This window comes from Patiria miniata, unplaced genomic scaffold (assembly GCF_015706575.1).
Source record: "Patiria miniata isolate m_02_andy unplaced genomic scaffold, ASM1570657v1 HiC_scaffold_4, whole genome shotgun sequence".
In the NCBI taxonomy this organism is placed as follows: Eukaryota; Metazoa; Echinodermata; class Asteroidea; order Valvatida; family Asterinidae; genus Patiria; species Patiria miniata.
In genome coordinates, this window is record NW_024037071.1 from 4521871 (window position 1) to 4537339 (window position 15469).

The 15469-nt window shown below is 40.7% G+C and overlaps 1 protein-coding gene across 2 annotated transcripts; it reads left to right on the top strand.

The window, feature by feature from the left end:
• The first annotated feature begins 78 nt into the window (after nucleotides 1-78).
• LOC119739991 (pyridine nucleotide-disulfide oxidoreductase domain-containing protein 2-like) lies at nucleotides 79-15245 on the top strand. 2 transcript variants are annotated; one of them, XM_038215168.1, is made up of 14 exons: nucleotides 79-121; nucleotides 4799-5006; nucleotides 5649-5742; nucleotides 5879-5952; nucleotides 6154-6309; nucleotides 6683-6836; nucleotides 7503-7564; nucleotides 8078-8175; nucleotides 8992-9133; nucleotides 9500-9707; nucleotides 10306-10617; nucleotides 12723-12829; nucleotides 13233-13353; nucleotides 14105-15245. In XM_038215168.1, exons 2-14 carry the CDS (start codon nucleotides 4809-4811, stop codon nucleotides 14185-14187), a joined length of 1809 nt encoding a protein of 602 aa, XP_038071096.1. In that variant the 5' UTR covers nucleotides 79-121; nucleotides 4799-4808; the 3' UTR covers nucleotides 14188-15245. The 2 variants fall into 2 exon arrangements, with proteins under 2 accessions (XP_038071096.1, XP_038071095.1); XM_038215167.1 differs by having other exon boundaries at nucleotides 4807-5006.
• The last annotated feature ends 224 nt before the right edge of the window (nucleotides 15246-15469 follow it).

Below are 15469 nucleotides of genomic sequence, written 5' to 3' on the forward strand. Positions count from 1 at the left end.
CGGTGGGTGCGAGCGAATATCGGTCTGTGCAACTTGCAAGAGGGCGCTAGCGCTGGGGCCGGGGCCGGCCAGAACAGCCAGCTGAAATTTCATTGTTGGGAGGTGCTGCCAAAATTACAAGGTAATCTTTCCCAGCTCGAGTTCCAGTTCCTGTCGCCTGTCTTAAAGGGGAACTTTTAATTATTGTTCGAATTTTGTTCATGTGTTATTAAAAAGTACTGGGAAACAAGCTGCTAACTTTAAGGAAAGAATAGTATTTCAGACGCCAATATAGACGTTGGTCATTGTTGATGTTGGTTGTGTGTGTGTGTATGTTGTGCCCATTCTTGAAACGCAGTGGCTATTGTTACGGCAGCCGTAACGCATTTCCCATTTTCTATCGTTACGGTAGACTGCAACCTGGCAACTTTTATAAAAAACATGACAAGAAAATATAAAATTAGAAGGAAAAAAGTGAATTTGAACTTTATGAAATTCGGACTTTATTTCCCTTTTAAAAAAAATCCTCCAAAGCCTCAGGTTAGAAAAGGAAAAAAATTCGAGTGCAAAACTGAGATTCGAACCCGCAACCTCGCGGTGCAAAATCCTACCCTCTATCGGCTGAGCTGGCGCACTGCTCGATAAAACGTGTGGAAACAAATAATTATATACCTGCGTGCGTATCAAAAAAATATCGTAGAGGGCGCTAAACAACGAGTGCCGTAACGATAGCCACTTCGTTCTTGAAAATCACGCATTCTCGAGAATGGGCATGCACATTCTTGAGAATGTGCAACTGGATCCTTGCTCAATCTTTGCAAAAAATAACTCTTCCAGATTGAGCGCACATTCTTGAGAATGCGCGACAAGATAACGGTCTTGTCGATGCCGAGCACCGGCTGCGCTTGGCAAGTCTAGCTGAATCCTCGTTCACTGATTCTCAATAATTATACTGTTGCAACGCAAGGCGCTGAAAAGTAGAGTGAATATGATAAGTAAAGGCGTATTGATATGGGGGGGGGGGGGGGGGGGGCGGACCGGGAAAATATAAGAGACATAATAATACTAGTGCAAAGAATTCTGATTTTTGGGATAATAAAAGCGGGGGGGGGGGGGGGAGGGGGGGGGGACGTAAGAATGAAGAATGTGAAGAATGAGAATGAATACTGCGACATCCCATAGTGCTAATGCTATTTCCCATTTAAATTGCCACCAATTTATTGTTCACATCCCACCATAACGTCGCAGAGCTGGATTCTATCTAGTCAAAAGAGCAATTTTGGCAGCTTCTGGACATCGTTTTTTTTTCGTGGCACGCATATGATACATGCAGGGACTTGTAACTTGTCTAGCCTAAACAAAGCACTTCCCAGACTAGTTCCCAGTCCTCCGTTATTACAAAACTTCCCATAGTGGGCAGAAAAAAGCAATAATAACAGGTTTAATTTGATTCAAATTATCGTAGATTTATACAAGTACAGAAGCATAGCACATTTTCTTTCCTCTTTATATGAATTGTTTCCCTTTTAACCGCTATACAATTCATTTAACATAATTATGTCGTGCAATGTTTGTTAAGATTGGGCAAAATTCATAAATTGTGCACGTGATATTCCCACCCAATCTTAAGAATGAGCGCTCATTCTTAAGAACGCGTGCTCGTTCTTAAGAATGGGCGCTCATTCTTAAGAATGCGCGCCCATTCTCGAGAATGTGCATGCCCATTCTCGAGAATGCGTGATTTTCAAGAATGGGCACAACATGTACAAAGTCTTCCAATAGGCTAGCCCCATAAAATGTGGCCAATTTACTGGACTACCCAAGGCCACACTTCCAACATGTATACAAAAACATGTCGAACTTTGTCAAATTTTTCACATTTAGGCTTAGTTTGTAGTTCATTTTTTGCTTTAGAAGCATACTCGCCCTCTTTTTATATAGGCTAATCAGAAAGTGCTGCCTTTTTCAGATGTCTTTTTTTCGTGAAATTTTCAGATTCGTTTGCACACGTTTGCGTATCAAAATTTCAACATCAAATTTCACGAAAATTAGTCATCTGAAAAAGGCAGCACTTTCTGATTAGCCTATAAAGAGGGTGAGTATGGTATGCCTCTAAGGCAAAAATAAACTACAATTACAAACTAAGCCTAAATGTGAAAATCAAAATTTGACAAAGTTTTGATCGACATGTTTTTGTACATGGTGGAAGTGTTGCCTTAATTTACAGAGGTAGTCCAGTAAATTGTCCAAATTTATGGGGCTACCAATAGGCCTACCATGCCTACTAACTAGTGTTAGACTTTGTACACACGTATAATATGGAAAGTCGAGTGCATTTTCAAATTATTTTTAACAAAATTAGAAATGTTTCTCAGTCCCAGGTTCATGTCTTCAACACATTTGCAATGACTGACCTTCATTGAGATAATAATGATAAAAAAAAGTGGCGTGAAGTATCAGGATGTACTCTTTCCAACGTGAAAGTTATTTAAATAAAATAGGCATAGCCGGCCTAAGACATAGCTTCGTATTAAACCAATATCAAAATCAAGCAGAGACCGGTTCATGGTCAAATATGCACTGCCTTCTGAAAAAAAAGTATGATATTCTGAGCTGAAATGTTGATATTTAAATTTTAAAAATTAAACCTGCTTTAGATTTTTTGTCTTGTTCTTCCTTGAATCAGCATAACACAGTTTTTTTGCAAATGTATGGTGTCTAATATTAGACCCTAATCTAGAGTTTGTTCTACATCTGTTGTGTGTTGCTTGCACAATGTCTGAGTACTGTTTGCTCTGTGTCAACATATATGTTCTCTATAATTCATACTGTGAAAAACAAACAATACTAGATAAGAAAACTTGTGTGACTGATTACATTGGTAGTGGCTGCTTAATGCGCCGCAGTACCTAATGTACCCTGTACCCTTCTATTTATAAGGTGCTACATTAATGGGTCTCATATCTCTCATGTACTTCATTCACTCTAATAATAGACATAACTCCCAGCACCTTGAGTACCTATACTCCGTTGCATTAATGCCTGAATAGGTTTCTGCAACGTACCCATACAGATACAGATACAGATAGGTAGTAGCCCAGTGGTGTATCTGTGCCGGCGAGTGGGGGCCGGGGCAGGGGATGAACAAAATCCAAAAATTGCCCGGCTGTGGAAATTCAAAAAGGGGGGAGGGGGAGGGGCTGGACACCACATTACACTAGGGGGCGCTCTTCAGGATGAAGATGTATATCAATATGTATACTTGAGCTTACATCAAAACGGCGCATTTTAAAAGTTTTGTACTTATGTTTCTCCACTTTTCAGTGCTATTGAATACATTTCAGTTGTTGGGATGTTCGAAAAATACCTTGAAATCCGCAATTTTTTTTCACATCACAAAAAAGTGGGGGGATGATTCAATAGCCCCCCCCCCCCATTCAAAAAGTGGGAAGGATACATGTATACACCCCCCCCCCCCCCCCCCCCCCCCCCCCCCCGATTTACGTCCCGGTAGTAGCCTCATCAATAAGTTTCTCAAAAAGTGGAAGTTTCTCTGTACTGTATTTTCACACCAAGCCAATAACGGCGACCCAAAGAGGCCAACAGTCAGAGGGGGGGGGGGGGGGGGGGGGATTAACTATTAATCAGAAATACATGGATGTTGATCACAAAATAACAAAGGGACAATTATGTGTAATATCAGAAAATATAAATAACTGAAACTTAAGCTTCTTCGCTTACAAAATAATTGACCAGGGGAGAGCATACAAATATGAATAATATAATTTAAATGGCTAGTTACTGACAGAGCTAAGAACCATCAGACTGCGGACCACTACGATGGACACCGTAGTATATAGGCAATGGAAGAACTACTAAGAAAATTGGAACATACTCACAAGAATATGCAGACCACTGAACCCTTTGGTGTAAAGTAATGGTGGTGGTGATGGTGCGAAGTATTAACACAGTGTCTTGCACATAAGCAAGGCCAGACTAAACTAGCTTCCACCTTCAGCCATACATGTACAGAAACTTAAAAAAATAAGGAACTAAAATGCACACCACCATCCACCACCATGCCCCAGTAGCAAGTCCACACCCTACTGGGCTTTCAGAGGGGTTATAGTGCTGGGTCAAAATATGCATGTAGGAATTTCAAGATTAGGAATACTAATGCAGTGTGTCTTTCTTACTTGGAGATATTTGCATATCCACTAAGTACAGAGGTATATGGGGGCAAGGAACTTAAATCCCTGGCACTGTGAGAGTAAACATTAAAGACTACAATGAGAGCTCCATCTGTGGTTTGACTGCAGCCCAAATACTTTCTATTGTGGTTTAAAGTAGGTTAAGTTGAAAAAGTAATGGTAAGCTCTGAAATATTTTTTTGGCATTAATCTGACTTAAGAACAGGTGCTATACATGACCACTATGGATTACTGTGGCCAAAACACTCTCTTTATAGTTTAAAGGTGCAGTTGGAACAATAATAAAATGAATTCTTGTTACAGTACTATTATTTCCCAGAAAAGTTGCGTTTCCTAAGTTTGAAATCTAGACTTTTTTTTAATTGATGTTTGATATAGATCGAGGCTGTGTATTCCATTCCTCTGGAAGTCTAGTATCCTTTAATTTTCAGAGGAAATTTGGAGAGAGTTTGTCCGAAATGACAGCTAGATTTTTCTTGAGGTCATGGGTCATGCACCGCCACTGTACTTTTTTATTTCTGGAGGAAGTGGAATATTTATTGAGACACAATTATCAGTAGACTCCATTCAATTGAATCATGTTAATACTACTTTCTATAATTCTATAGTATAATAGCCATGTTTCGTCTGCCAGTCACAATAAAGTCAGCAGTCCAGAGGTGTCTGTGCCATCCTTTGATTGGACGCAGCAGTGGTCATGTGACAGCACGACTTCTCAGCACATCAGGGGTGCATCTCCGCGCCGAGGAAAAAGATCCCCTCACTCAAGAATATGATGCTGTCATTATAGGGGCCGGCCACAATGGACTGACCGCGGTAAGAAAGTGGTAAAATTACCCGACACCTGCTTCAGACCGACATTCCAGAATCACGCTAAACTTCTGCGTCTCTTCTGTTTAATACTGGGCAATCTCCTCAGTAAATGGATGTCCCAAACCAAATAATATTGAGAGCAACTCGGGTTGACAGAAAAGCTTTTTATTTCGTACTGGCGAACTGAATGTTATGTTTCATTTTCCAGTGACTACCTTCTAGAATCACTCTTGAGTGCAAAAGTCAAATTCCATTCTAACTGTTTTAAAGTCAAACTCCTGTGCGTTTCATTCAAATCAAAGTTTGGCTTTTCTTGTATCAGCCCCACACAAGGTGTCAGCCCCATATATATCTTTGTCATCACTCGGGGGTTCCGTCTACTTTTGCACAACCAGAATGGGTCTAGGTTTACAAACTTTGTGTTTGCAGAAAGCCTTTATTTAATGTTACAAGTGTTTTCACTTTTCAGTTCCCCCCCCTAAAATTTTCATTTTCCCCCAAAAACATTTCCAAAACTTTTTGTAAAAAAAAGTGATCTGAAAGAGGGGCCAAGCTAGCTTTCAAAGCCCCACCCAACCCATCCCTGCTATGCCTGCTGACACTTACTTCATTTACTATTTTACCTTTCTTGTTTTCCCCTCTCAGGCAGCTTACCTTCAGAAAGCAGGGCTCAAGACCCTCGTCTTGGAGAGAAGACATGTCATCGGAGGTGCTGCAGTTACCGAAGAGATAGTGCCAGGTACGTAACATGTAAACTGGTCCAGCAAGGAAATGGGAATGGGCTGATTTTTGGTAACGTAACTTCTCAAGACATTCATCAGCCTAATGAAACAACATAAACAGCAAAAATGTCTCATTATCTTTTTGAATTGCAGGGTTCAAGTTTTCGAGATGTTCATATGTGCTGAGTTTGCTGCGTCCAGATATTCACAAAGATCTAGAACTCCAAGTGAGTATGAAATTTGCTGACAACCTAAAAACATTCTGATCTTTCTAGATTTGAACCATGGGTCAGAGATGCTGTTATAAACATCTTCAAGATTTTCTTGCAACTTCATGGTGTGATTCTTAAGAAAAGACAAGTTTCCCCTCGAGCCCTTGGCCATATTTGGATCCGGATTTGAATCATATTTGAATTTTGCTATGACAGAAACATGGTCTGAAAGTCTACTTTAGACCAGGCAGTGCATATGCTCCACTTCGTGAAGAAACGGGACAAAGTGGCCGTCCGCGGTCGCTGCTTCTCAGCAATGATGCGGAGGATACGTACAACCAGATTGCACAGTTCTCAGAGAAAGATGCTAAGGTGTGTATTTTAATTAAAATTCCATTTTTACTTGTATAATTTGTTTGATTTGGTCAAGCTTGTGGGGAGGGGGTTGTTTTCTGCTCTGTCCGGGGGTGTCTACTTGTGGTTCAGACTTTTTATTTACTATAGTGATATGTTATAAATTTTTGAGATTTAAATAATCACATTTTTAAATTTAATATGTGTTCCTTTTATTAATATAAATAGTTTGATTGTAAAGCGCCATGGAGCATTTTTTTAATGGATTCGGCGCTATAGAAATTTACTAATTTAATATCAATGTTGCTTCTTTCAGTAGTGAATATTTCGAATATGGAACTTCAAATTTCAAGAATAGATATATTGAAAGAATATTTTGTTTCTATTTTAGAATTATTTCATTTACACCAAATTGATCGAGGAAATTGGTGAGGCAATTGGGCCTCTGCTAGATAGCAGCCCAGTGGATCTATCCGTTCTTGGCAAGGGATCGATCAAAGAAAGACTCGACAGTTGGCCGGCAGTCAAAACACTCTTAAAGACTGGTGAGTTGTACTAATTGTTTTTACAACCGAGACCCTTGATCCTGCCTGTCATTCAAACTGTGTGCATTGACCAATTAGAGGAGCAGCCAATTTTCTGGGCGGAGCTGATTCAACGACTGTTTCGTCACTCCATTGAGCACCTCAGGACACTAGTTTTACTATACCACTCCAAGCAGTCAATATTTGCTTACTATCTCATTTCTTGATTAGGTTCCCAGCTGGGTAAGAACCTTCCAATGCTCTATGAGCTGATGACAGCACCCATGGCTGATGTGATCACTCCGTTGATCACCTCATTACTCTAGTTTTACTATACCACTCCAAGCAGTCAATATTTGCTTACTATCTCATTTCTTGATTAGGTTCCCAGCTGGGTAAGAACCTTCCAATGGTCTATGAGCTGATGACAGCACCCATGGCTGATGTGATCACTCCGTTGATCACCTCATTACTCTAATTTTACTATACCATTCCAAGCAGTCAATATTTGTTTACTATCTCATTTTTTGATTAGGCTCCCAGCTGGGCAAGAACCTTCCAATGCTCTATGAGCTGATGACAGCACCCTCGGCTGATGTGATCACTCCATGGATCACCTCAGTACTCTAGTTTTACTATACCACTCCGAGCAGTCAATATTTGTTTACTATCTCATTCCTTGATTAGGCTCCCAGCTGGGCAAGAACCTTCCAACGTTCTATGAGCTGATGACAGCACCCATGGCTAAGGTATGTGTAAGAGCAAACATATGTCAGAAACAAGCTGGAAATGATCATGCATTATATTCTTATAATGTACAATTACCCACCTGGTGATGACTCAGACTGTCATTAAGAATAAAGGATTTCCTACTTGTTGAACATCAGTTGGTGGAACACCCAATTTGTGTGCAGTAGTGGCAGCCCCAATGCGAAATGAGTGACCTCGATAAAGCAACTCTCCCCTCCCACAGAAAGCCAGGTTTTTTTCAGGACTGCATTAAATTGGTAGGCTGTCAGTGGAGACCCATTAAAGTGACACAAAAGAGGGCCAGGGCCTGAGGGACGAGTTGATACCCATGCAAGGCTGCACTGGAACGTTTGTCACTAATTAACTAACTAACAGAGAGACATGACAATTTGTTGAGCTGCTGTCCGTAGCTAGACATCCCAATCTCATATCTAATTTGAGCATGTGGTATTCTTGTATGTTTTTCCACTCATTGTCAGAAGTCTTTAATAGCTGGCTCTGTTAATTGTTAGATTTTAGATCGCTGGTTTGAGTCTGAACCCTTGAAGGCCATACTAGCAACTGACTGCACCACTGGTGCCATGGTGTCGTCCCAAACACCGGGTAGTGGGTAAGAACCTGGAAACATCTTCTGTATCCTTGTTTCTTTTAGGCGAAAGGGGTTCCAGTGTGCCTCCTTTCTTCTCTCCCCCCCCCCCGCCCCCCCCCCCCCTCTCATTTATACAGATTTTTAAAAATGTGTTGACAAATCAACACTAACCAGTTTTTAAAACCGGCTAACAAACTCAGACATGTGACAATAGTTTTGTACCGAGACGATGGTTAAATGTTACCAATGTTGACTTTTGACAAGGGTGACATATTTATCAAGACCATGGTTACCAACTTGCTCTTTCCACACTGGATATATCATCTTGAAAAATTTACCTGGACAGATTTATTGAACAGATTCTGTTTTAGCCTTGGGGCTGTTCGCATTGGACCTAAAATGGGGAAAATTAACCATTGTTTTGTTGAGTTCTATCAAGAAAAATATGGTTTAGTAAAGCAGTGTTGTCGTCCATCGAGCTCACAAATAAATCACAAGTCTAGTCACAAATGTGTCACAAGTCCTTTCACAAGTCCAGTCACAAGCAAGCGGGGATGAACAATAACAAAGGAATGCCTTTGTCACATTTGTTTAATATCTTGTGACTTGAGACTGGATGACTTGTGATGACTTGTGATGGCTTGTGATGACTTGTGATGACTTGCGATGACTTGTGATGACTTGTGATGACTTGTGATGACTTGTGATGACTTGTGATGACTTGTGATGACTTGTGATGACTTGTGATGGACTTGTGATGACTTGTGATTGACTTGTGATGACCTATAAACGGACTCAATTGCAGCATTATTAAGATAGTTGGGCTTGTGTTTACAGGTACGTGCTACTTCACCATGTGATGGGGGAGATTGAGGGCGTCAAGCATGCATGGGCGTTTGCTGAGGGGGGCATGGGAGCAGTCTCAAGGAGCATTGCCAATGCTGCCGAGGCCCATGGAGCTACCATCTTGACCGAAAAGGTATCATCAAATGTGCTCAGTAGGTCACAAATCTTCCTTTAGGGCCACTGATTGCCCACTCAACGAGAAACAGAACAGAAACTAGAAAGCACTCAGAGAGCGCAAACCTCCACCAAGGCTAAACAATTCCCTGCTATATTGTCAGTGCGCCCAAAAGAAATACACCCCCCCCCCCCCCCCAGCTGAGAGATGGTCAAAATAACCCGGCCCTTTTACCGGCCGTTTTAGGGTTAATACGGCACAGAAAAACTAATGCTGGGATGATACCTGGGGAAAAAGTGGAAGAGGGGATGATATTTCCCCCAATCCCTTTAAATAGATTATTGGGTAAATGTAAAGGAGCTGGACCACACTTTGTGCTTTCAGCCTGTGAGTACAGTGCTCTTGGATTCAGACCAGAGGGCCTGTGGAGTTGTCTTAGAGGACGGGACTGAAGTACGCAGTAAGATGGTGCTGTCCAACGCTACGGCCAGAATCACCTACCTCAACTTGACCCCTCGGGAGGCTCTACCCAAGGAATTCATTGAGGAGGTCCAGGCCATCGATTACACTTCCCCTGTCACCAAAATAAATGGTAAGATTTAGTTCCTTTCTCTGAAATTAAACTTTTATGAAATTGTTCACTGCTTGCTTTTGATGGCCAGGCCTGCAGTACCAGCTGAATTCTGAACTTTTTTTCTGAAATGTCCATTATTTGATAAAGTGCTTTAACTTCCTTTTCTCTGAAAACAGTGTTGTAGTCACAAGTCATCATTAGCCTATCACAAGCCTATCACAAGTCGATCACAAGTCTTCCAAACAATTTCATTAAAAAAAATTTTTCGGATGAAAAATGTTCTTGTTGCTTTTTAAAAACCGTAATCCAGGTCATTTTTTTGTTGTACTCCCCCTGTATTGTCACGCTCTCTTGTTCATTTCAGGAATAGTTTAACTTTTCTTACATCGAGCAATTAACACTTATAATTTTACAAATATGACACTTGTCTTTTCTTAATGTACACATTTTCAAAAAATGGTTTTCAAAATGTACACAGAACCATTTTCAAAACCATTCCAAATTTGACCAAGGGGATTTTCAAATCAACGCTGGTAACAATTTTGTTTTTTACCCCAGTCTACCACCAACGAATAAATACATGATTGTTTTTCCTTTATTTTTTTGTTTACCTCAGTGGCTGTAGACCGACTGCCAAATTTTGCAGCGAATCCAAACCTGTCGTCACAAGAACCCAGTGCCCACCACACGGCCACCATCCATTTGAACTGTGAGAGTATGGACCTCATCAACGACTCGTACGAGCCCTGCACCCGGGGTGAAATCTACCATCGGCCCATGATTGAAATGACCATACCGTCATCCATGGATCGTACCATTGCCCCCGAGGGGTGCCATGTTGTTACGCTTTTTACCCAGTACACCCCGTACCACCTGGCAAATGGAGAACAGTGGGACGAAAAGAAGAAAAATGAATATGCAGATTTGGGTGAGTTCTAGGTCGGCTAGGGCAGTCATATGTTTTGGTGTTTGACAGGAATATTCTGCTCCCCCTCTTTTTTTTCTTGACTTTTGTTTTTGGCCGGACTTTTTTTCCCCTTTTGGAAAGATTTAAGGTGTATGTGATTGATCACGACTTATCACAAGTCCATTGCAAGCTAATCATAAGTCATATCCAGTCCATGCAAGCTACAATAGTGGCCACATCTTACTGGGCCCCCTCAATGTTGTCTCTCATGACACGGTATGTGCTCCATCCCTTACAGAAATGTCCCATGTAATTCCCATGGGAAATTTTCCCATGGGACCCCATGGGAATTGCATGGTGAATTGGACACCATGTAGCATGGGATTTTTCCCATGGGAGTTTTCCCATCGGCTTTTTCCCATGGGAAATTTTGTATGGGCTTTTTCCCATGTATGGTTTCCTTCCATTTCTCAAAAAAATTATTGCTCCATGGTATTTTTCAATAACAACTTCCTATACATTTTAACCCTGTGTGTTAAGTGCTATTCACCAAATAGGTAAAGCACATCACGGAACTCTGATGGGGGTTGTTCCACGTAATAGGAGTGGTTTATGCACTCTATGTCTGAATCCACATTATTGCTCCCATACCACTTGTCAAGTTGTACCATATTATCACAGTGTTCCCAACTTATTTTCTCATAAATGTTTCCAACCATAATAATAAATGAATCAATATTATCCAAAGTTTGAATGACACATTGTCCACATAAAAAAATACTGTATGCATCATTTAACTTCACTTATCAACAGAAAAATTCAAAAATGTGCAATTACAACACTCGTTATTGTAAGGGATTCTCACAAAAATGTCCCATGGTGGTCCCATGGTGTCCCATGGTGTTCCCATGGCGTTCCCATGGTGTCCCATGGTGTTTATCCCATTGTGTTCAATTGGTGAACATCCACAGGAGTTTCCCATGGTCAGCTTAACAAATAGAATTCTTGATAACCTCTATGGCCACAAGGGAAATATTTTTAATTGAATTCAAATTTACAGCTAGGCGAATAAGTAATTAAATCAAAGAAAGGTTTGCCTATAACTTGGGAGTGCAATTGGGTCTATGATGGTTTTTCATGGCACATGCATGTTCACCAGTATAACCCGGCAGTGTCCCCGTGCTGCCTTTTAAATCTCCATGGTGTTCCCATTGTATCCATAATTTATATCACCCACATTATGGTGTTCCCATGGCGTCCGAATCCTCATGGTGTACCCATGTGTCTAAAATCCCCATATCCTCATGGTGTACCCATGTGTCTAAAATCCCCATGATGTTCCCATGGTGTCCAGTAAATCCCCATGGTGTTCCCATGGTGACATACAATCCCAATGGCGTTCCCATGGTGTCCATAAAATCCCCATGGTGTTCCCATGGTGTCCATAAAATCGCCATGGGGTTCCCATGGTGTTCCCATGGTGTCCATAAATTCCCATGATGTTCCCATGGTGTTCATTAATTCCACATGGTGTTCCCATGATGTCCATAAAATCCCCATGGTGTTCCCATGGTGTCCGTAAAATCCCCATGGTGTTCCCATGGAGCTCATAAAATCTCCATGGTGTTCCCATGGAGCTCGTAAAATCCCCATGGTGTTCCCATGTTGTCCATGCAATCTCCATGGTGTTCCCATGGGTTTCCCATGATGATCATTTTAACTTACATGGTGTTCTTGATGACCCCATGGGTTTCCCATGGGGTCCCATGGGAATCCCATGGGACCCCATGGGAATCCCATGGGATGCTCATGGGACATTTCTGTAAGGGATCAGCTGGAGAGAACAACATTGACCGGGGGAGCAGGGGAGTGGATGACCGTGGCAGGCTAAGGAAGTGTCTCAACCATTTTGGCCAGGATTGTAGCTCAAAGGATATTCAAATGAAGTTTTACCTTGCTATTTTTTTTAAATTGTTTATGCTGTACTTATGACTTGACTTTTGATGATCCATAGGAGTCCCGCAACTACAACGCAGCTTTCTAACTACCTCTTTTACTACAAAAATAAATCATTGTTAATTTTGTTTTTTTCACTTATTATGACACTTTTGATTTGTCGCAAACAGTTTTTGACAACGTTGAAGACTACTGCCCGGGCTTCAAGTCTAGCGTAGTTGGCAGAGACATTCTTCCACCGCCTGACCTGGAGAGGATATTTGGACTGACAGGAGGGGTGAGACATTTTAAAATATCATTCCAAATATTCCTTACAGAAAGATTTAAAAGCTATTAACCTCCAAGATCTTTTAAAAATCCACCAAAATGAAGTATTTTTGCAGGATTGCAGAAGATGACCCCAGTCGTTATTTCTTATTTAGTTCAGAATTCCAGAAAAAAACCCAATCTTTTTGATCGCAAAATGTGATACATTTTTATATACGCTCAATTTTTTGTACGCAATCTTCTTTTTTTAATTGCAAGAAAAATTGCAGATTACAAATTCTAATTGCCCCCAATGGCTTAGGTATAATTGTGTGCTGCATAGTAAAATAAAATCAGCAAATCTGCAATGTGCACATGCACAGGTGGAATTTTGAAGTGGCCTTTTGATCATTCCGTTATATTCTACTTAACAGAACATCTTCCATGGAGCAATGTCATTGGATCAGCTCTACTTTGCCCGGCCGGTTCCCTCATGTGCGAGCTACCGGTCTCCGATACAGGGCCTGTATCTGTGCGGCAGTGGAGCCCACCCAGGTGATTAACATAATAGCCCCATGATCCATAAGACCACGCCCACTGGGCACTTTCGCAACATTTGCACCACTACAAAGCAACAATGAATGGTGCAGCCTTGCACGTTATACACGAGTGCAGTCATGTTGGACATTTTGTCGGACATAAATCACGCCAGTCACGCCTGTGATTGGTCAAAACATCAAGGGGTGTGACTTCGTGGATTGGTCTGTTTATAACTCTTGGATTTGTGGTAGATTTGTAATAGATGTGCCTACAACACTGCTTGCATCACTGGTATGTGCCATGGCATGTGCGTTCAAACCCTAACGGGGAACATGGTGCTTGTGTTCTTAGGCAAGACACTTTACTGCAATTGCCTCTCTCCACCCAGGAGTATAAATGGGTACCTGTGAAGGCAGACACCAGAATTTGATGATATGCTGCTGTGTTGGTCTCATTGTCCAATGAACAAGGGTAATAATTGTGAAGCGCTTTGAGACCTTTGTGTAAAGCGCTATATAAGCACCGCATTTATTATCACTAGTGCAGGGCCAGTCGAAAATGTGCGTGTTCGCGGAAGGGGCAGTTGAGAACTGCGGCTCGTGCAAACAACGCACATTATTCAATGGTGTGAACGCACACTCGCAAGTTAAACGCACAAAAATGTCGTCGCCCCCCTGGCACTGATATTTACATGATTATTATTGCCAACCAGTGTCAGTCATTGATTTGTTTTGTTTTTGCCTTTTCTCCCCCTTGTGATCTACAGGAGGGGGTGTGACCGGGGCACCGGGACGCAATGCTGCCCAAGTTGCCAGCAAAGATCTCAAAAAACGCGCTGTGAGGAATTAATGTGCCTTCAACCTCTTTTGTAAAACATCAACTTGCTGCCTAAGTTTGATGCCATTATACGGTGATCTATTTTTATAATCTCTATTATTAAGGATGTAACCAATTTACATATTTAAACAAGAACAAAATTAAAACTTTTTACAAATTTTCCAAAATGTTTAAAGAGAACTTTTATAAAATGGAGCCTTGTGTTGATGAAATTTTAATACCTAAATGTGAAATAAAAAGGAGGGAAAACTACTGATCTAACAAAAGTTATTTAAATCCCGGAACAGCTGTAAAAATTGGCAAAGACACGTCCAATTTCATTTTTTATCATTACTACTCCTGCACTGAATGAATGCTTTCAATTTTATACACAGAAAAAAATTAAAGCAAAATACATAAGGGGCCTAAGTTCGCCATCTTAGTTCTTGACATTCTTCAACTACTCCCAAATAAGTGGGGATTAAAACTTGTGTTTGTGGACACCGTTTGGGTGTTGGTTCTCGTCATTCGGAACCTCGTTCTCGTGTTTATGTGACGAGAACGGGGTTTCGAATACGCCCGCAGTATCTGCATGGTATGCAGTGCCTACTCAGTATTTATGATGTGTCATTTGTGATGCTAAATAATTGCGAGAGGTATTGTCTTTGCTGAAATAAGGAAACAATTAAGTATTCAAAAGGAAAATTCTCTGAAACCATCAGGTATTTATTGAGCACTTTATAGTGACTTTTATTTGTATTTTTATTACTGAAGTTTTTCTGATGAAATTGTTTTCATCCAGTTGGTTGAAAGTTCTCAACTGAAATACAGTAAAATAGAGGACAGGAAATGATATTTTACATGTGCTTGGAAAAAAAGTATTCTTAGGTCAGTTTTATTTAATAATTTGTAGAGTAGAGCTCTATGGTTTGAAATATATTGTTTTGTAATAATGTTAAAAAGGAGTTTTCAATATAATCTAAGATGACTGGTAATTCAATTATGTCCATTGATCACTTATCTAATTTAAAAGCAAAGATATGAATTTGCTGTTGTCCATTTAATAAATAAAAATATTTGTTGGAAATGTTTCAGTTCTACATGGCATGACAATTATTTTTAAGGACATCGGCTAGAGTTATAGGGTCTTTAAAGGTAATATACAACATTTGGTTCTTTAAATAATTACACATTTGTCTTGCATATTGAGTCCTAAAAAACCCTCATTTACAAATGACATTAAAATCCAAGGGGGTTAACCATGCGCCTTTTAACGCTACAGCGCTGTGGATCAACGGACACCGATCCCCCCTCG